The sequence below is a fragment of the Bufo gargarizans genome, chromosome 3 (genome assembly GCF_014858855.1).
Source record: "Bufo gargarizans isolate SCDJY-AF-19 chromosome 3, ASM1485885v1, whole genome shotgun sequence".
Taxonomy (NCBI): Eukaryota; Metazoa; Chordata; class Amphibia; order Anura; family Bufonidae; genus Bufo; species Bufo gargarizans.
This window is the reverse complement of record NC_058082.1, coordinates 451,905,231-451,920,995: the sequence shown is the minus strand read 5'-3', so window position 1 is coordinate 451,920,995 and position 15,765 is coordinate 451,905,231. Positions and strand designations below refer to the sequence as shown.

At 42.7% G+C, this 15,765-nt stretch overlaps 1 protein-coding gene across 1 annotated transcript in view; it reads left to right on the top strand.

The window, feature by feature from the left end:
* The first annotated feature begins 255 nt into the window (after positions 1–255).
* The window catches only part of NME7 (NME/NM23 family member 7), a 75,220-nt gene continuing 59,710 nt past the window's right edge, over positions 256–15,765 (top strand). Inside the window, exons 1-3 of the mRNA XM_044283564.1 lie at positions 256–465; positions 3,818–3,923; positions 13,613–13,677. Of these exons, the coding sequence (XP_044139499.1) occupies positions 274–465; positions 3,818–3,923; positions 13,613–13,677 (363 nt within the window). The 5' untranslated portion in view covers positions 256–273. The remainder of the gene's footprint in view (positions 466–3,817; positions 3,924–13,612; positions 13,678–15,765) is intronic.

The window sequence follows — 15,765 nt, the reverse complement described above, 5'->3', positions numbered from 1 at the left end:
GCACTTTTCTGTCCTGACAACAAACAGTACCTATACATATACTGTATTCCGTTACACCATGAAAAGTATGCCTTGATTGCATGGCAAAAATGCTTCCGAACCTAGCCTTATTATGACAATTATTTTATCAGTAAACTTGCTGTTTTTGTATAGTGGAAAAGGACCATGTTTTATGGGTTAAACTGTTTGTGCCTTTTCCTTTTAATGAAATTATTTTTTTTACTTCCTTAAATGTAAAAATCACATTACTTTTGCAGTGACCTTATCAATTTCATGACCAGTGGACCAATAGTAGCAATGGAAGTAATTGGAGATAATGCCGTATCTGCCTGGAGAAAATTGCTGGGGCCAACAAACTGTAGTGTAGCCCGAAGTGAATCTCCACAAAGCATACGAGCCAGATTCGGCACTGATGGAACTAAAAATGCAGCTCATGGCTCTGACTCCATAACTTCAGCCGCCAGGGTGAGTGCTCTTTACGGTCAAGTCTTTTTTGTATTTTTTAGTAGGTTAAAGGACACCCCCCCAACTGGTTACCACCCCTCTGTACCCTTACTGCAGACTGCTAGCAATTCATTCATAACTTCTAGTAGGAGTAATAAAGGAATGGTACAACATAGATTCATAAGAATAGAGTCTTCAGAATTGTTATTACATGGGGGATGCATGAAGCTATTAAAGCAGGCATGACAGGAGTGGTGAAAGGTCCTCTTTAAGTCCATATACTGCAGAGCCAAGAAGCTTCAAAAAGTATAGTTCAGTACCTTTGGTTCATTTTTGTCCAAAAATCACAGCATGCACTAAAAACGCATTGTTGTGCATAGTGGGCATTATACTTGCTGAAATTCTATTCATTACTATTAAAAACATAGGGGGTTACGAAGAGATATACGCCACTTTTTGTCCCTATATGTGGCGCAGATTCTGTCACACGCTGTGACTTCTACCCTGCTCAGGCCAGGCCTAAAAAAAGGGGTTGTTACATGCGCGGTGTTAGGGGACAGGCCAGTAGGCCCGTCTCATTCATCATTTTCTATGTCTGGTATAGGCATAGAAAATGGTCTAAATGTCAGATAAGCTGTCATTTAAAGTTGGCGATGGATATACCGAAGTTAACTAGAGGCTGGTGCCTTTACATAACTTCAGTAATCCACTGCCAGCGCAGGGGCTTATTAAGACCGGCGTCTAAATCACCAGTTTTAGTAAATGACCCCCATAGTGTAGTTTTGTGCCACAGCCTGCTCTAAATGACTGGAAATAGGATGGCTAACATTCTTTTACACACAAGAACCTTTTTACGCATGATCGCAGCGTACAGAAAAAGCTATTTGAAACTGACGGCCATTTAATTGTGAGCCATACTGACTGCATATGACCTATGTTGATAGCTGTATATAATATAATCCCCGAATGTGAAATACCGTATGTGAGTAAGTAAAAAAATATATAATTCTCTTCATTTTCCATGTAGCCTGAAAGGATTCTTGATGCATCGATTCATACAAATAAATTGGTATGCCTCCGTAGGTCAGATTAGCTGGGTTTAACCCTTGTATTGCTGTTGCATGGCTTATGCTTTGAGGTTTATTCTTCATTTTCATTGGTTTTATTCCCATGGCAGAGACAATAATACATATAAAAAAAACCTAAAGAATAGTGCTGTTACCTGTAGTTTTCAAAATGCCTATGATGAACAAGATTACGTTTTTTGCTCTTAATTTCAAAGTTTCTTTTTTCTTTTAATCCTGTTCCAATTATTCCTCCTGCGTTGTGGTGGCAATCTATACAGTCACGAATGCCTTGTGTGCTGCAGGGCGGTCACGTGAGGCACACGGGTCCTCTCACCATAGCAACATGTTACATTGTATACTCTGCAGAGTCACTTGAGTAGTCACATGCCTTGTATACCTTTCCTGCTGTGACCATGACGTACGCTGCGCTGTATAGATTGACTCCCATTCTAATCTAGTAGATATTCAATGCAAGCATTTCAATGGTTGTAAATCTGCATTTATATTGAGAACAGGAAAACTTGTTTCCGCTCTTGTACGAGAAATTCCCGCCAGACCCCATTGTAGGTTTTCCCCTCTTATTAGTAAAATGTTAGCATAGCAATAAGTCATTAGAGTGGGAACATTTTATGCAGATCAGACAGGAAATGAATCCAGTTCTGAATATTCACACATTATTCAGGAGTCAAGCAGACTATGGCTGGCTATACGCATCAGATAGCTGTCACCTTCATGCTCATTCATCCGACAGCTATCCCCCCTCCCCCATACACCTGAATGTTCCGCTCAGCCAAACGTGCATATGTGTTAAATGGGGAGGGAGAAATAAACTGACTTATATCTGCGGTGAGCAATAGGATCCAGCTGCCGATCCTCCTTCCTGCTATCAGGGAAGAGCTGGGTCACCGCTCTGCACATCAGGAGGTCGGCTGGTTCGGGCAACATTAAAGCAACCTTCCGGGTCAAGTAAAAATATTCACATTAAGGCCTCCTGCACACGAACGTGTGCTCCCAGTGGTCGTGCTGCGGCCTGCAAATTGTGGGCCGCAATTCGCGAACACCGTCCGTGGGGCAGCCGCAGCGGATCGCGGACCCATTCACTTTAATGGTTCCGCGATCCGACCATTCTGCAAAAAGATAGGACATGTTCTGTCATTTTGCGGAACGGAAGTACGGGACTAAACCCCATGGAAGCACTCCGTAGTGCTCCCGTAGGGTTCCGTTCCGTGCTTCCGTCCCGCACCATTCCGCATCTCCGGATTTGCGGACCCATTGAAGTGAATGGGTCCGTATCCGTGATGCGGAATGCCCACGGAACGGCACCCTTGTATTGCAGATCTGCAAATGCGGTCCACAATTACAGCAACACCTGTCGCGGCCATGATTGCTGAGTAGCGGTGATCCCATAGAAAAAAATGGGATTGCCGCAGCAGTCGCAAGAAATCCAACATTCACACGACCATATCTGTTTTTGCAGATCGCAAATTGCGGATCAGCAAAACATTGATACCTGCCGTGTGCCTTGCACATTTTGTGGATCGGTATGTCCTGCCCTTTGATTGAAATGCCTATTCTTGTCCACAAAACAGACAAGAATAGGACATGATCTATCTTCTATGTGCAGGCCCTGGAACGAACGTTTGCTATCTGCATCCGATCTACAAAAAATGCAGATCAGATGCGGACCGAAATTACGGTCATGTGAATGGACTCTAAGGTGCATTCACACGCCCGTATTTTTTTATTTCCCTGTAGGATCTATGGCCAGTGCGCCCCTGTCTACTAACACAGACATGTCAGGATAGCAGATCATTAGGGCCACTTTAAGCAGGGAGCACTTTACATGATTCAGTTTTATCCCCCATGATCCTCCTCTAGGCATAATGGCGCAACTAAATTGTCCTCTAGCCAAAGCCTTAGGCAAGGGCGACACTGGTCACGCGACACCTGTCGCGGCAATGATTGCTGAGTAGCGGTGATCCCATAGAAATAAATGGGATTGCCGCGGCAGTCGCAAGAAATCCAACACGGCTGGATTTCTTGCGACTGCCACTGCGATCTCATTCATTTCTATGGGATCACTGCTACTCAGAAGTCCTGGCCGTGACAGGTGTCGCTTGACCAGTGTCGCCGTGTAGCCCTTGCCATAGTAAAAAGACGTCTCGGAGTTGCTGTTGAATAAACCTCTTTGCATCCTGGTATTAGAGTTTAGCCTCTGTATAGCTTCTCATGACAGATTGCAGATGTGTTTTTAAAGCTTTTGACAATGGAATTTTATTAATGCTTTTTTTTCTAACCTATGCTAGGAGTTAGAGTTTTTCTTTCCATCCAGCGGAGGCCGCGGACCAAAAAACACAGCCCAATTCACCCAGTGTACCTGCTGCATTATAAAACCCCATGCCGTATCAGAAGGTAGGCATATCTTTTGTTTTCTTCTCATTTCACGGAATTCATTTATTTTCAGTGCTTTATCTCGTGTCATCATCGTATTCCAACGTAGAAGCCAAATAAATCAGAAACCACATAGCACCTCCATGTCACATACTGTGGTTTGCAGCGAATAGTATTAAGCCATATTATTGCGCTTGTATTTTACATGGCCGGAGTTTGGCCTTTTTCTATATTTATGCTGTATTTTTGCCATTTTCTTAAACTAAGATAAATATTAATTTTTCATTTTATGTTCTCAGTTACTTTCCAAACAGGACTTTGTTTTTCACACTGTATTTCCTATTGGGGAGTGACCTTTTGGCCGATATAGTTAGTTGAAACTATCCAGAATATGCTGTTTGTGTGTCTGGTATACACCAGAGTGTTCAGCCAGATACTGATATGTGTAAAGTTGGACATATACCCAAAAAAACATATATCACCCCTATACAGCACTGTTATTTCTGTACTATCCAACACCGCGGAAGCCAATGGTTATAGGCCAGCTTCACTGTAAATTACCTATACCTTCCGTTTTTTATGTGTGACAGCTACATCAGCAATGTTATTTAGCCTGCATGTGTGCATAGAAAAAACATTTTCCAGGATAGGCAATTTAGGTATCTAATCGTTGGGGGTCTGACACCCCGCGCTCCAGCCGCTCGGCTATTCTGCAGTTGCACTGGTGTGTGTACTACACAGCTCCATCCATTGTGTAGTGGACGAAGCTGGTTACTGCAGCACTGCTCCTGTCAGCTGTACCCACCGATTTCGGCTGGAACCCCCAACAGCAGATGTGAAGGATCGAGCTGTTGGATTTTAACATGCTTGATCCTTTTGTTCTCAGGGCACAGAGGTGTCTCCAGAGGTGTCTAGCAGCAACTTAAAAAAATTAAAGGTGGTTTTACACGGGCCGAGGAGCAGCCGATTGTCGGGAAGCCTGCGTTCCTTCCCGACAGCTGCTTGCTCAGTGAAGGAGACCACTACATTTACAAGCAGCGATCTTCACACTGTGAGAATGAGAGATCGCCATTGCTTGTCCTCATACAGCTGCACTGTTTCTGGGCAGCAGATAGTTGTTTAGGCCGCACCGCACAATCTGCTGCCCAGAATCGATAATTTACGTGCCTGCATGAATGACAGGATGACCCAATGAACAAGCGTTTTGCTCGTGATCGGTGGCATATTTTGAGTTTATCTTTATTAAAAAATATTGAGCTGTTCTGTCACAAAGGGTAACTGTTTTTGTTGCTGTGTGAATGGTACTTTCACTTTGTTCCGGTCATCTAAAACACTTATCTGTAAATTATTAAAAGGTCGTAAACACTTATTTAAGACACATTCTTATCAGTAAGATGAGAACTGAGCTGTAATGAGTGTGCGGTGCACGACCGTGGCCAGGGGTCCTTTTTTAGTGTTTTTGTAGTGACGCCAGTTGCAGTGTAGCAACAAGGGCACAGGGCCCCTTATAGTGATATAGTGGTAGGTGATGGTACCCAGTGTAGGAGTGCCAGAGTGGTGTAGGGAGACCTAAAATTTACCTTTAAGGTGTTACACGTGTCACGGTGCTCCTACCTGGATACGCTGGAACCCCAGGCGTTGTTGTCCACAGCAGAGCAAATAGGATGAACAATTGAGTAATTTGAAGAAATGATTGAGTCCAGACTTTGTGTTGAAGTTGATAAAGCTTTACTTTGGCAAACGTTCATCCAAACAGTTTACAGGCTTTGTCTAAATTCTGTCAGGCAAACACACTTGGCTCTACTACATCAGTTGCTCTCTGACTTTGCTGTTCTATCAGGAATCTTTTCCTTTCTGGTGTGCTTTAGTCTTGCAGTCTGGTCTGTCCCTCAACTTTATCCAGGGAACTTTCTCCTCCTGGCTTTTGAGGCTCTTTGATTTGGCCTCTTGTTCCAGCAGAGCTGAAGGTGCTCTGCTGGCTGGCACACAGCCTTCCCCTTAGAGGGGGTACTCTATACTCACTTTGTCGTAGTTTATTCCGGCCGCCTCTCGGCATGTTTGCCGTGCTGCCGCCGGAACTCATTATAGTCAACGGGGCCGGAGCGGTAGTCCGGGGACACGCGTACACCAGCGGCAGCACGGATCCAACAGGCTGTTCACCCGCCGAAACAGCATGCCGAAGTTCCTTGCCGCTATTGTGAAACTAGCCTTAATTATTATAGTAGTTTTGTTTTTAATAATTGCTTTTCACAACGTGGTTTTGTATCAACCTTGAACTAAATGACTTCCTTCTTTACTGTGTCTCTATAAAACACCTTCTTGAATGTATGCCATCCTTTAGCTATAAAACAATGCATCTATTTAGCTTTATCTTTTTTAGTACACTAACATAATAGGCTTTTGTGCAACTTTTTTTTATTGGGCTTTTGGCTCTAATTACATAGATTCTTGATTCCCAAGCTCTGTACATGATACAATTTTTGTGTATTAAGCTAGTCATACACATGAGACTAAAAACAGCCATTTTAGCTGACAATCATTTAAAAGTCAGCAAGAGCGATCATGAAGGCTGATTTTTGTGATCGGCCACCTTGGAAATAATCAGCCACTGTCAGACAAAACTGCATCCTGGCATGATCTGCTGAATTCAGCCAATCATTTGCCATTGTGCTCAAGGACCAGGGAGTCAGGTTGGCCATGATATTGCAGTGTGACTACATGGTCACCTATTCATTTGAATTAATGCCATGAAAAAAACACATGGCAGCCCAGAGGAGTTGAAATATGCTGCTTCCTGCAGCCTACCCTCGATTTTCCGCTGCCCGACTTCATTTGAGAAAGGGCCATCCAGATAGGACAATGTCTTAAAATGGTTTATCCTTCGAAAATGATGTAACACCTATCCACAGGGTGGGTTATAAATGTCAGAGTCCACCACTTGAAGCCCGCATAATCTGGAGAACAAAGGGTCCCCGAGTGTCCTCGTAGTGCATATATTGGTGCACTGCTCCATTCACTTGTACGGGATTGACATAGACAACACTTTACCAGCCCCATAGAAGTGAATGGAGCAGTAGAAAGACATTTGCACTACCATTCAATTCAGAGAGAACACTCAGGGAACACTTGTTCTCCCCCTCCCTCTCCATCTGTTATTTATCACCTATAATGTGTAAATTGAATTGTACCCTAGGTCTGACCAACCTTCTGATGTTTTTGGGGTCTACTGAATCTCCCCTGTTGGATGGTGTTGGGGGAAGGAAAACTTAAGCATGTTAAATTTCAGTACATTGAGAGTTGTCTGGCATGAGGTTATTTCCCTCTTATAGAAAACACGCGCTCCATTGGCGAGGATGCATGTGTATGGGGAACTATCTTTTAGATGACAGCTGTTCGGAGTACATTTTATGGCATTTCAGTAGGATATGCCATAAATGTCCAGTAGGTACAGGTCCTACCTCTGGGACCCACTCCTTTCTCAAGAACAGGGTAAAAAGTAATTGTGGCACGCGTAGCCAAACTTCATTCACTGCTATTGGACTTCTGAAAATAGCCGTGCTGTGGTTTGGCCGTTTGAGGTAGCCCATTGCAGTGAATGGAAAGGTGGCCGTGCACGTGTAGCTTGCTCTTCATTCAATGCTATGGGACTTCTGAATTCAGAAGAGGACGCTACACATGTACGATGTGCTCTTTATTCACAACGAAGCCCCATTCTTGACATAGGAGCGGTTCCCAGAGGTTGGACCCGTACCCATTTGACATTTATAGCATATCCTTTCAATAAACTATAAATTTCCAGATGGGACAACCGCTTTAAGACGTGGCATGTTGTTTTCGTCACTGCAGAATGTGCACTTGCAGCTTTTCTGCATGTAGTCACATTTCTTTGTGGATGAGGTTTCGAAAATCCCATCCACATTGTGCCTTAAGTTTCTGCACATTTGTAGTGTGGTGCCCTCGCCGCAAATCTGCAGCAATTCCACCACAGCCTAAGGCGGGATTCAAAATGGCCGTGTTGTGGCTAAGAAACATGGGCAATTTTTAATACAGCAGTAGAGTCCATATGTGGCTCTTTATTGGGCCAGATCTGTGTCTAGTATGTGTATTTATTGTGCAGTATAATGACTAATTACATGATAATAAGATATGCATAGTCCTAAAGGACACAGCAGTGTTTTGCCCCTGTGCTCTAAGCCTATGAACCTCCTGATCTTAATGATATCTAAGAATACAACCGCTGTCTGTCCGTGGTATGACCTTGTTAATGTGTAACTATGCGAGCCCTGGTACTCAGAATATATTGTAGATGATTTTCTTTTCTGTGCTACGAGAGGCAATGGAAATTTACCTGCACCATTCATGTGCGCATACCATTGACGGCAGAACCTGTGATTGATAGTGCTGCCTGTAGCTGTAGTGGTGTGACACAGGTGACTCACTCACCGGTGGACACTGTAGCATTTGTTCCTGTAATAACGTGACATAATTACGCTACATACCACGAGTTTTAACCTCTCCTTGCACCTAATAGAGCTTATCTAACTCAATTTCTTAAGAAGCTCAGTCTTTTACTGAACGGGGTCATGTGACTGGAGTTCCAGTTTCCCGATTCAACCCACACAGGGAAGTAAAAGATTTTCCAAAATAAGTTTTATTTTAGACTGGAAAACCCCTTAAAAGAGGACCTTTCACTCCTGACATACCTGTTGGCGTTAAAGGGGTTTTATCATCTCAGACAATGGGGGCATATCGCTAGGATATGCCCCCATTGTCTTATAGGTGCGGGTCCCACCACTGTGACTCGCACCTATATCAAGAACGGAGCCCCGAAAGTGAAGGAGGGCACACTGCGCATGAGCAGCTGCCCTCCATTCATTTCTATGGGGCCGCCGAAAATAGCCGAGTGCTGGCTCGGCTACTGCCGTCTGCCCCATGGAAATGAATGGGAGCATGGGCCACTCGTGCGCAGCACGCTCTCATTCACTTCTATGGGAGAGGTGGGGATTAGCGCTTGGTGGTGGACGGACCCCGGAAAATCTGGGGTCCTCCAGCCTCAGCGCTGCCTGCTCCGTTCTCGATATAGGTGCGGGTTCCTGCGGTGGGACACGCACCTATCAGACAATGGGGGGCATATCCTAGCGATATGCCCCCATTGTCCAAGAAGGCAATACCCCTTTAAATAGCGAAGCCGGCCGGTACTCACTTGTATGTGCACGCTTCCACGGGAAGGAGCGAACCCCACCAGTACTGTACGAAAAATCCCAGCAGCAGGGTCTTCGTAAATGTATATATTTTATTCTTTGGTTAAATCATGTGTCCCAAACAACCAGGACGCGTTTCGGCAATATGCTTCATCAACAGATAATCTTTAAACACACTGCACCAAAAATCTGTCTAAAAGTGGGACAAATTGGCACATCTAGAGTTTCTACACTTTTTCCCGACATGCTTGACAAGGGGGCAAGGCTTATTGTAGGGGGTAGAGCTTTGTGGAAAGGAGTTGGGTTTAAAGTTTAACTATCATCCTTTTTATTTTATTTTTATTTATTTTTTATTATTTTTTTTATAAACTGTTTTCCGAGATGTTTATACTGATGACCTATCCACCCATCAGTATTTGATCGTTGAGGGTCTGACACCCAGGACCCCCGCTGATCAGCTGTTTGAGAAGGCATTGGCACTCCTGCTCCCGTGACCCCCGCTGCTGCCTTCTTAAACAACTGATCGGCGGGGGTCCCAGGTGTCAGACCCCTACTGATCAGATACCGATGATCTATCCAGTGGATAGGTCATCAGTATAAAAATCGCGGAAATTCCCATTAATGTGTAGGGGCACATTAATTACTGAAATTGTACATTTATATTAGAAATAGTTCTAAAGAAACGCTCCCTGTCTTCTGTTTACTTAGAGATGCACCCCCACAAAAACATGTTTTATTCTCTGACCTGTTAGAAAGGTACAGTAACTGTATTTGTGAGTTATCCCCTCCCTTCTAATTCTTAGCTGTGTCATGTGATCAACTCTCTGATCTCCAACTGACCCAGGACAGGAAGTCCGTTAATTCTCCATTCATTCCTATGAGACTGACATTGAGGAACTGACTTCCTGTCCACACATAAGATGCTGTGTTATTTGGAAAGTCAGAGAGCTGGTCACATGACACAGCTGAGGATCAGAAGGGAGGTTATAACTCACAAATACAGTCACTGATGAGAAGATTATATTCACTACAGATTACATCATGTACCTTTCTAGCAGGTCATAGAATAAAACTTTTTGCAGAGACTTGCTCAACACTGACTTTGTTAATTTAACAGAAGAGAAGGGAAAGTTGCTAACGCTCAAAATGGGTCACTTTAGAGCTATTTTTCTAATAGAAATGTACGTAAGTTTCAGTAACTAAAGTATATTGCAAAAATGGTCAGTATTACTATTGCGATGCAAAGCCTGTATGATTTTCATTATCATTTTCATTGTATTGAAAATCAAAATATGCTGACAGATCTCTGGAGAATGAGTCATGCCTAAGGCTTTCACTAAAATCTATTGAAGCTTTTACTCCAGCATGTGTATATATATATATATATATATATATATATATATATCTCTCTGCTGATGATGTCAGACTGTGACGCATCTTGATTCTGTTTTTAGTGTGCTGTCTTTTACCTTTCTGTCTGTAAATGACCTGAGAGGTAAAAATAACCTTCTGTGCAGCAGAAAACTTTGAAGCGTATCGCGCGGTGCTGTGGTATTTCATTTCGGGTTCACTTTTGCAGCTTCATCTTACGCACAGTCAGGCTGCTTCCACCCTCTACTGTAACATTTAGAAGCTCATCAATAAAACAGGGTTAGATCTTCATTAGCATCCTTCTGATCTCTGGAAATGAAAATCTGGCATTTCGCACTCCAGTCTTAAGGTGCTTTTACACAGACCAATTATCTGTCAGATGATCACGCCCCCGATCTCTGTCAGATCGTCGGTGGAGATGACTGCAGCAATCACCTCCACCAAGTCAGCGATCTCTTGTCCCCATAGAAAATCATTGTTCCAGAGCAGTAGATCACTGTTTATACACCACGATCTGCAGCACAGGAACAATGCTTTTCCATGAAAGCGATACGAAATAATCACCCAATTGCTTGCTCCGTCATCCAGCGACTGCCTTCATCTTTTACACTGTCAGATTATTGGGAACGAGCATTTATACAAACACTCTTCCCCGATCATCTGACCGATAATCTGTCCGTAGGAATGATCTGACCAATTTATCAACATGCACATGTGCAGCGAGCCCCCGTGGGAGCCTTTGTAGAGAATGGGAGTGGTAGTGTACTTGTGTCATGGTGTCCTACCTCATCCCGTTTCTCCCTGGGGTCCATTGCAGTGAAAGTTGTAGCACTGAACAATGAGGCCAGAGTTGACCTTACTTTTACTAAGTGCAATGTAGAACTTGAAAATACATACAGTAGCTGCAGGCTTTAGTGCAGTTCTTCTCTGGCACCAGCAAGCCTATGGAGGCAAGTTAGTTGGTGGCAATTCAGCACTTGTGATACTGGCCTGGTGGTTGTTTGGTGATGAGGGTGTCTTAAGCTGTCAATATAGCAGTTCACTCTGCTGTCTTTATCTTCTCAAGGCTTTACTTGAGGTAAATTAGTGATGGTTCTCTATGGAGAATCCTCTGTAGGAGAAGGAGCGCTGCAGTCAGAAAACTGGCTTAGAGCGATAATAAATGACCCCCATTGTCTGTATATACAAAGCAGACGTTTGTGTATGCTTTATGGCAGGTAGCAATTCCTGGGAGTTAATTGTTGTACAAATGGCAATAGACTAAAGACGGTCTCCTACTTTGATGAGACGTCTGTAATACTTGCAGAGTCTGTCAGTGGGATTCATTTAACAAATGTAAAACTATTCTTGTGGCCCATAGGAAGAAATCCTTATAGATTATTAGATTATAGGTTTCCTGACCATATGCGGCTGGCATTCCATGTTCTGTTCTGGCAGTGGAATGGAATACTGGAAATGCTGTATCTAGCATAGCCAGAAAACATGGTGATCTGGCGGATTCCGTTCAATATAAGGATTCCATCGAGTCTCCAGCACTAAAGCTGGCATTCTGCTGGACAAAAACCCATTGCATGCAGCCTAATAATATGTTGATAGTCCCTGTCATCTTACAGTAACAGATAACACAGGATCCAGCATTTACAATAGGTGAACAGTCTCTTATCAACTCCCCCTCCCTGCACAATAACCTCTGCACAGGTCACAGAGCATGTCTAGATAACTCTTCCATAGACGTCAATAAACTTCTCATGTCCAATGTGTATATGGTCCACGTGGTTGCAGTAAAGCGTATTTATTTCAGTAATGCAACTTAAAAGGTGAAACTAACATCTGAGATAGACTCATTACATGCAAAGTGAGATATTTCAAGCCTTTATTTGTTATAATTTGGATGATTATGGCTTACAGCTTATGAAACCCCAAAGTCACAATTTTGAGGTACCCTTTGTTCAGGGGGTATGGACTAATTAGCTGACTAGAGTGTGACACTTTGAGCCTAGAATATTGAACCTTTTCACAAAATTCTAATTTTAAGTTGAGTTACTGAAATAAGTGAACTTTTGCACGATATTCAAATTTTTCGAGTTTCACCTGTAAATGCTGTTAACAGCAGCAGACAAATCAAGATGGCTACACTCATAATCATGCACAAAAATGTAATAAAAAAAAATCTACAATCAGATCATAAAAACAAAACGGAAGAAAAATTATGTAAGGCTAAGTTCACCCTGCCTCACTCATGTCCCCCTCTGTCAACATCCACTTTAAGCTACATTACTAACGTTGCTATCATTGCACACTCAGGACATATCATCAGAATGTCAACCAATAGAAAATAAACCCTAAGGCCCCTTTCACACGAGCGAGTATTCCGCGCGGGTGCAATGCGTGAAGTGAATGCATTGCACCCGCACTGAATCCTGACCCATTCATTTCTATGGGGCTGTTTACATGAGCGGTGATTTTCACGCATCACTTATGCGTTGCGTAAAAATCGCAGCATGCTCCTCTTTGTGCTTTGCAGTGCGATAATCCACGCAACGCAGGCCCCATAGAATGGGGTTGCATGAAAATCGCAAGCATCCGCAAGCAAGTGCGGATGCGGTGCGATTTTCACGCACGGTTGTTAGGAGATGATCGGGATGGAGACCCGATCATTATTATTTTCCCTTATAACATGGTTATAAGGGAAACTAATAGCATTCTGAATACAGAATGCATAGTAAAATAGCGCTGGAGGGGTTAAAAAAAATAAAAAATAATTTAACTCACCTTAGTCCACTTGTTCGCGTAGCCCGGCATCTCCTTCTGTCTTAATCTTAGCTTTGTGTAGCAACAAGGACCTTTGGTGACGTCACAGTCATCACACTCCATTCTAATAGTTATCTCCTATTGTGTGGATAAAGGATAAACTTGAAATAACCAGGATATCTCTTAAAATTCTATGGGAGATAAAACCGGTGAACCCCCAACAATCAGCCTTTCGTGGCATCACCCTAAAAGATATCCCCTTTAATGTCCATTAACAAACCTTCATATTTTATATTTTCCAGTAAGATAACTGGTACTGTGCATGTATAATATGAGAAACGCGCACTCCATAAGAATACTTGTTTTTCTCTTTTTCGTTTTTTACAGGCCTAACAGGAAAAGTGATAAACCGTATACTGGATGCAGGCTTTGAAATATCTGCATTGCAAATGGTAAGATTTTATAGATCAGATATTTGTACGATGCCCTAAAAAAAGGACTAAACAACTGACATTTAGACGGCATTGGCCTGAAATACGGAACTGTTGGATTGGAGGTAATGGGCAGGCACCCTACAGGGAGCCTTTTATAGGCAGATAATGGGGGGGTTCTGTTTCATTCATCTTCCATGCGAAGATTGGACCGGAGTCGATCATCCGGTATCTCATAGCAGCCTTGTGCACTGTATGATAAAGATCTGCTATCGTGCAGGCCATGCTGATCAGTATTTAGGTTGACAATGAGCAATCTTGTTTCTTACCATTTTTTCTTCTTCCCGTAATGATCGTATTTGTTCCTGGAAAGTCCATTATTTTAATATAAAGAGTTTTTTCTGCCGAGACTGGAGCAGTTTTCTCTAAAGAATTGATAATTTCGTAGTAAATGCATTGCCTGGGTTATTGGCAGTGTAATCTTTTACATGATATGCAATGAGATCCTAAATATGGCATTCCATACAAAAGATAAAGGGGGGAATTTCTGAGGTCAGTTTAGCATTGCTGTTATTTAGGCTAAATGTATCATGAACGTTGAATTTGATGCATCTTTAACATGACCCTTTTGTCCTGAGATGTTTCTACAGTTTTTATATGCCACTCCCTACTGGGGTGAGTTTGCGACTTTTTAAAGGAATCGTCCAGGAGTAGAAAAAGATAGCTTCCAAAAACAGCTCCACACCAGCCCACAGGCTATGTGCGGTGTTACAGATCAGCCCCATTCACTTCAAAAATACAACCCATGGACAGATGTGAGCTCGTGGCTGTTTTTGGAATAGAGCAGCCAAGTTTTTCTAATCCTGGACAACCACTTAAAGGCTATATACACACCTTCATGATCAATTTATTTTATAATTGCAATGAACTCATTTGGAGCTAAAAATAATTTTTTCGATTAGTCTTTATTAAAAAATATTGAGCCGTTCTGTCACAAATGGGTTAACTGTTTTACTAGCTATGTGCATTCTACTTTTACGTCGTCTCCATCATCTAATAACCGTTATCTTTAATTTACTAAGAGGTCATAATCACATATTTAAGCCACATTCTTATCAGTAAGATAAGAACTGCGCTATAATGAGCGTTTATAAGGTCTGAGAGCAGAGATAAGGAGCCTGTCAGCTAGCTGTCTGACGGAGCAGAGAGAAAAGTTAGATTCTGCTAGTAGAGCATCTCAGCACAGAGAAAAGGACTCCATATTTGTAATAAACACCAACTGGAAAAATTAATTTTTAGCTCATAATGAGTACAATGAGTACAATGCACTAATAAAAAAAATTGCTCACAAAGGTGTACATAGCCTTTAAATAGTTGCAGTTGATAAATGTGGGATGAGAGTGTCAAAGTTGTGCACAAAAAGGCATTGCGCCAAAATATACAACTTTTTCCATGAGCGTTCTGCAGCAGATGGAATGAATAATAAATAAATTCTCCCAGTCCTCAAGATGTCCAATAATTGGATCTATCCTCCAGAAACCGTTGCTTTGTTACATGTTGTTGGTGGCCTGGGGTGAATAATTTGTATATCTGTGCAGCCTTAAAGGGGTTGTTCAGGATTTCTTTATTTTTTTTAACCAACAATAAAGTTTTATTAAATGTTCCAAATACCAGCAAATTGGGCTAAATTTGCAAATGTGGTCTGGTGACAATCGAGGAACTCATTAGTCACAGTACATACAGATCAAAATGAAGAGATATATACTGCTCCCCACCAGTTCTGGATCCATGGCTCCCAGGTTGTCTTCACTCGACGCCGGGCCCCTCCTGTCATCTTTCAGACGGAAGGGTCCAACTGCACCACTGTAGCCCATGACTGGCTTTAGTGGTCAAGTGTTCCCAAGTGGCAAGTGACTCAAGAGTGAGCAGTCATTGGCACAGCTGCGCATGTGACCCCTTTAGGATCTTTTCGTAGGTAGTACATTCATAGGCAATTAAAGGGAAAAAAAATTTGAAAAGCCGGTCTATTAGCATCAGGGGAGAGCAGTGCACAGATGTCTTTAGTCTGTGCAGCTGAGCGAAATGATCTCTTCTCCCGGGTGTCGGGCC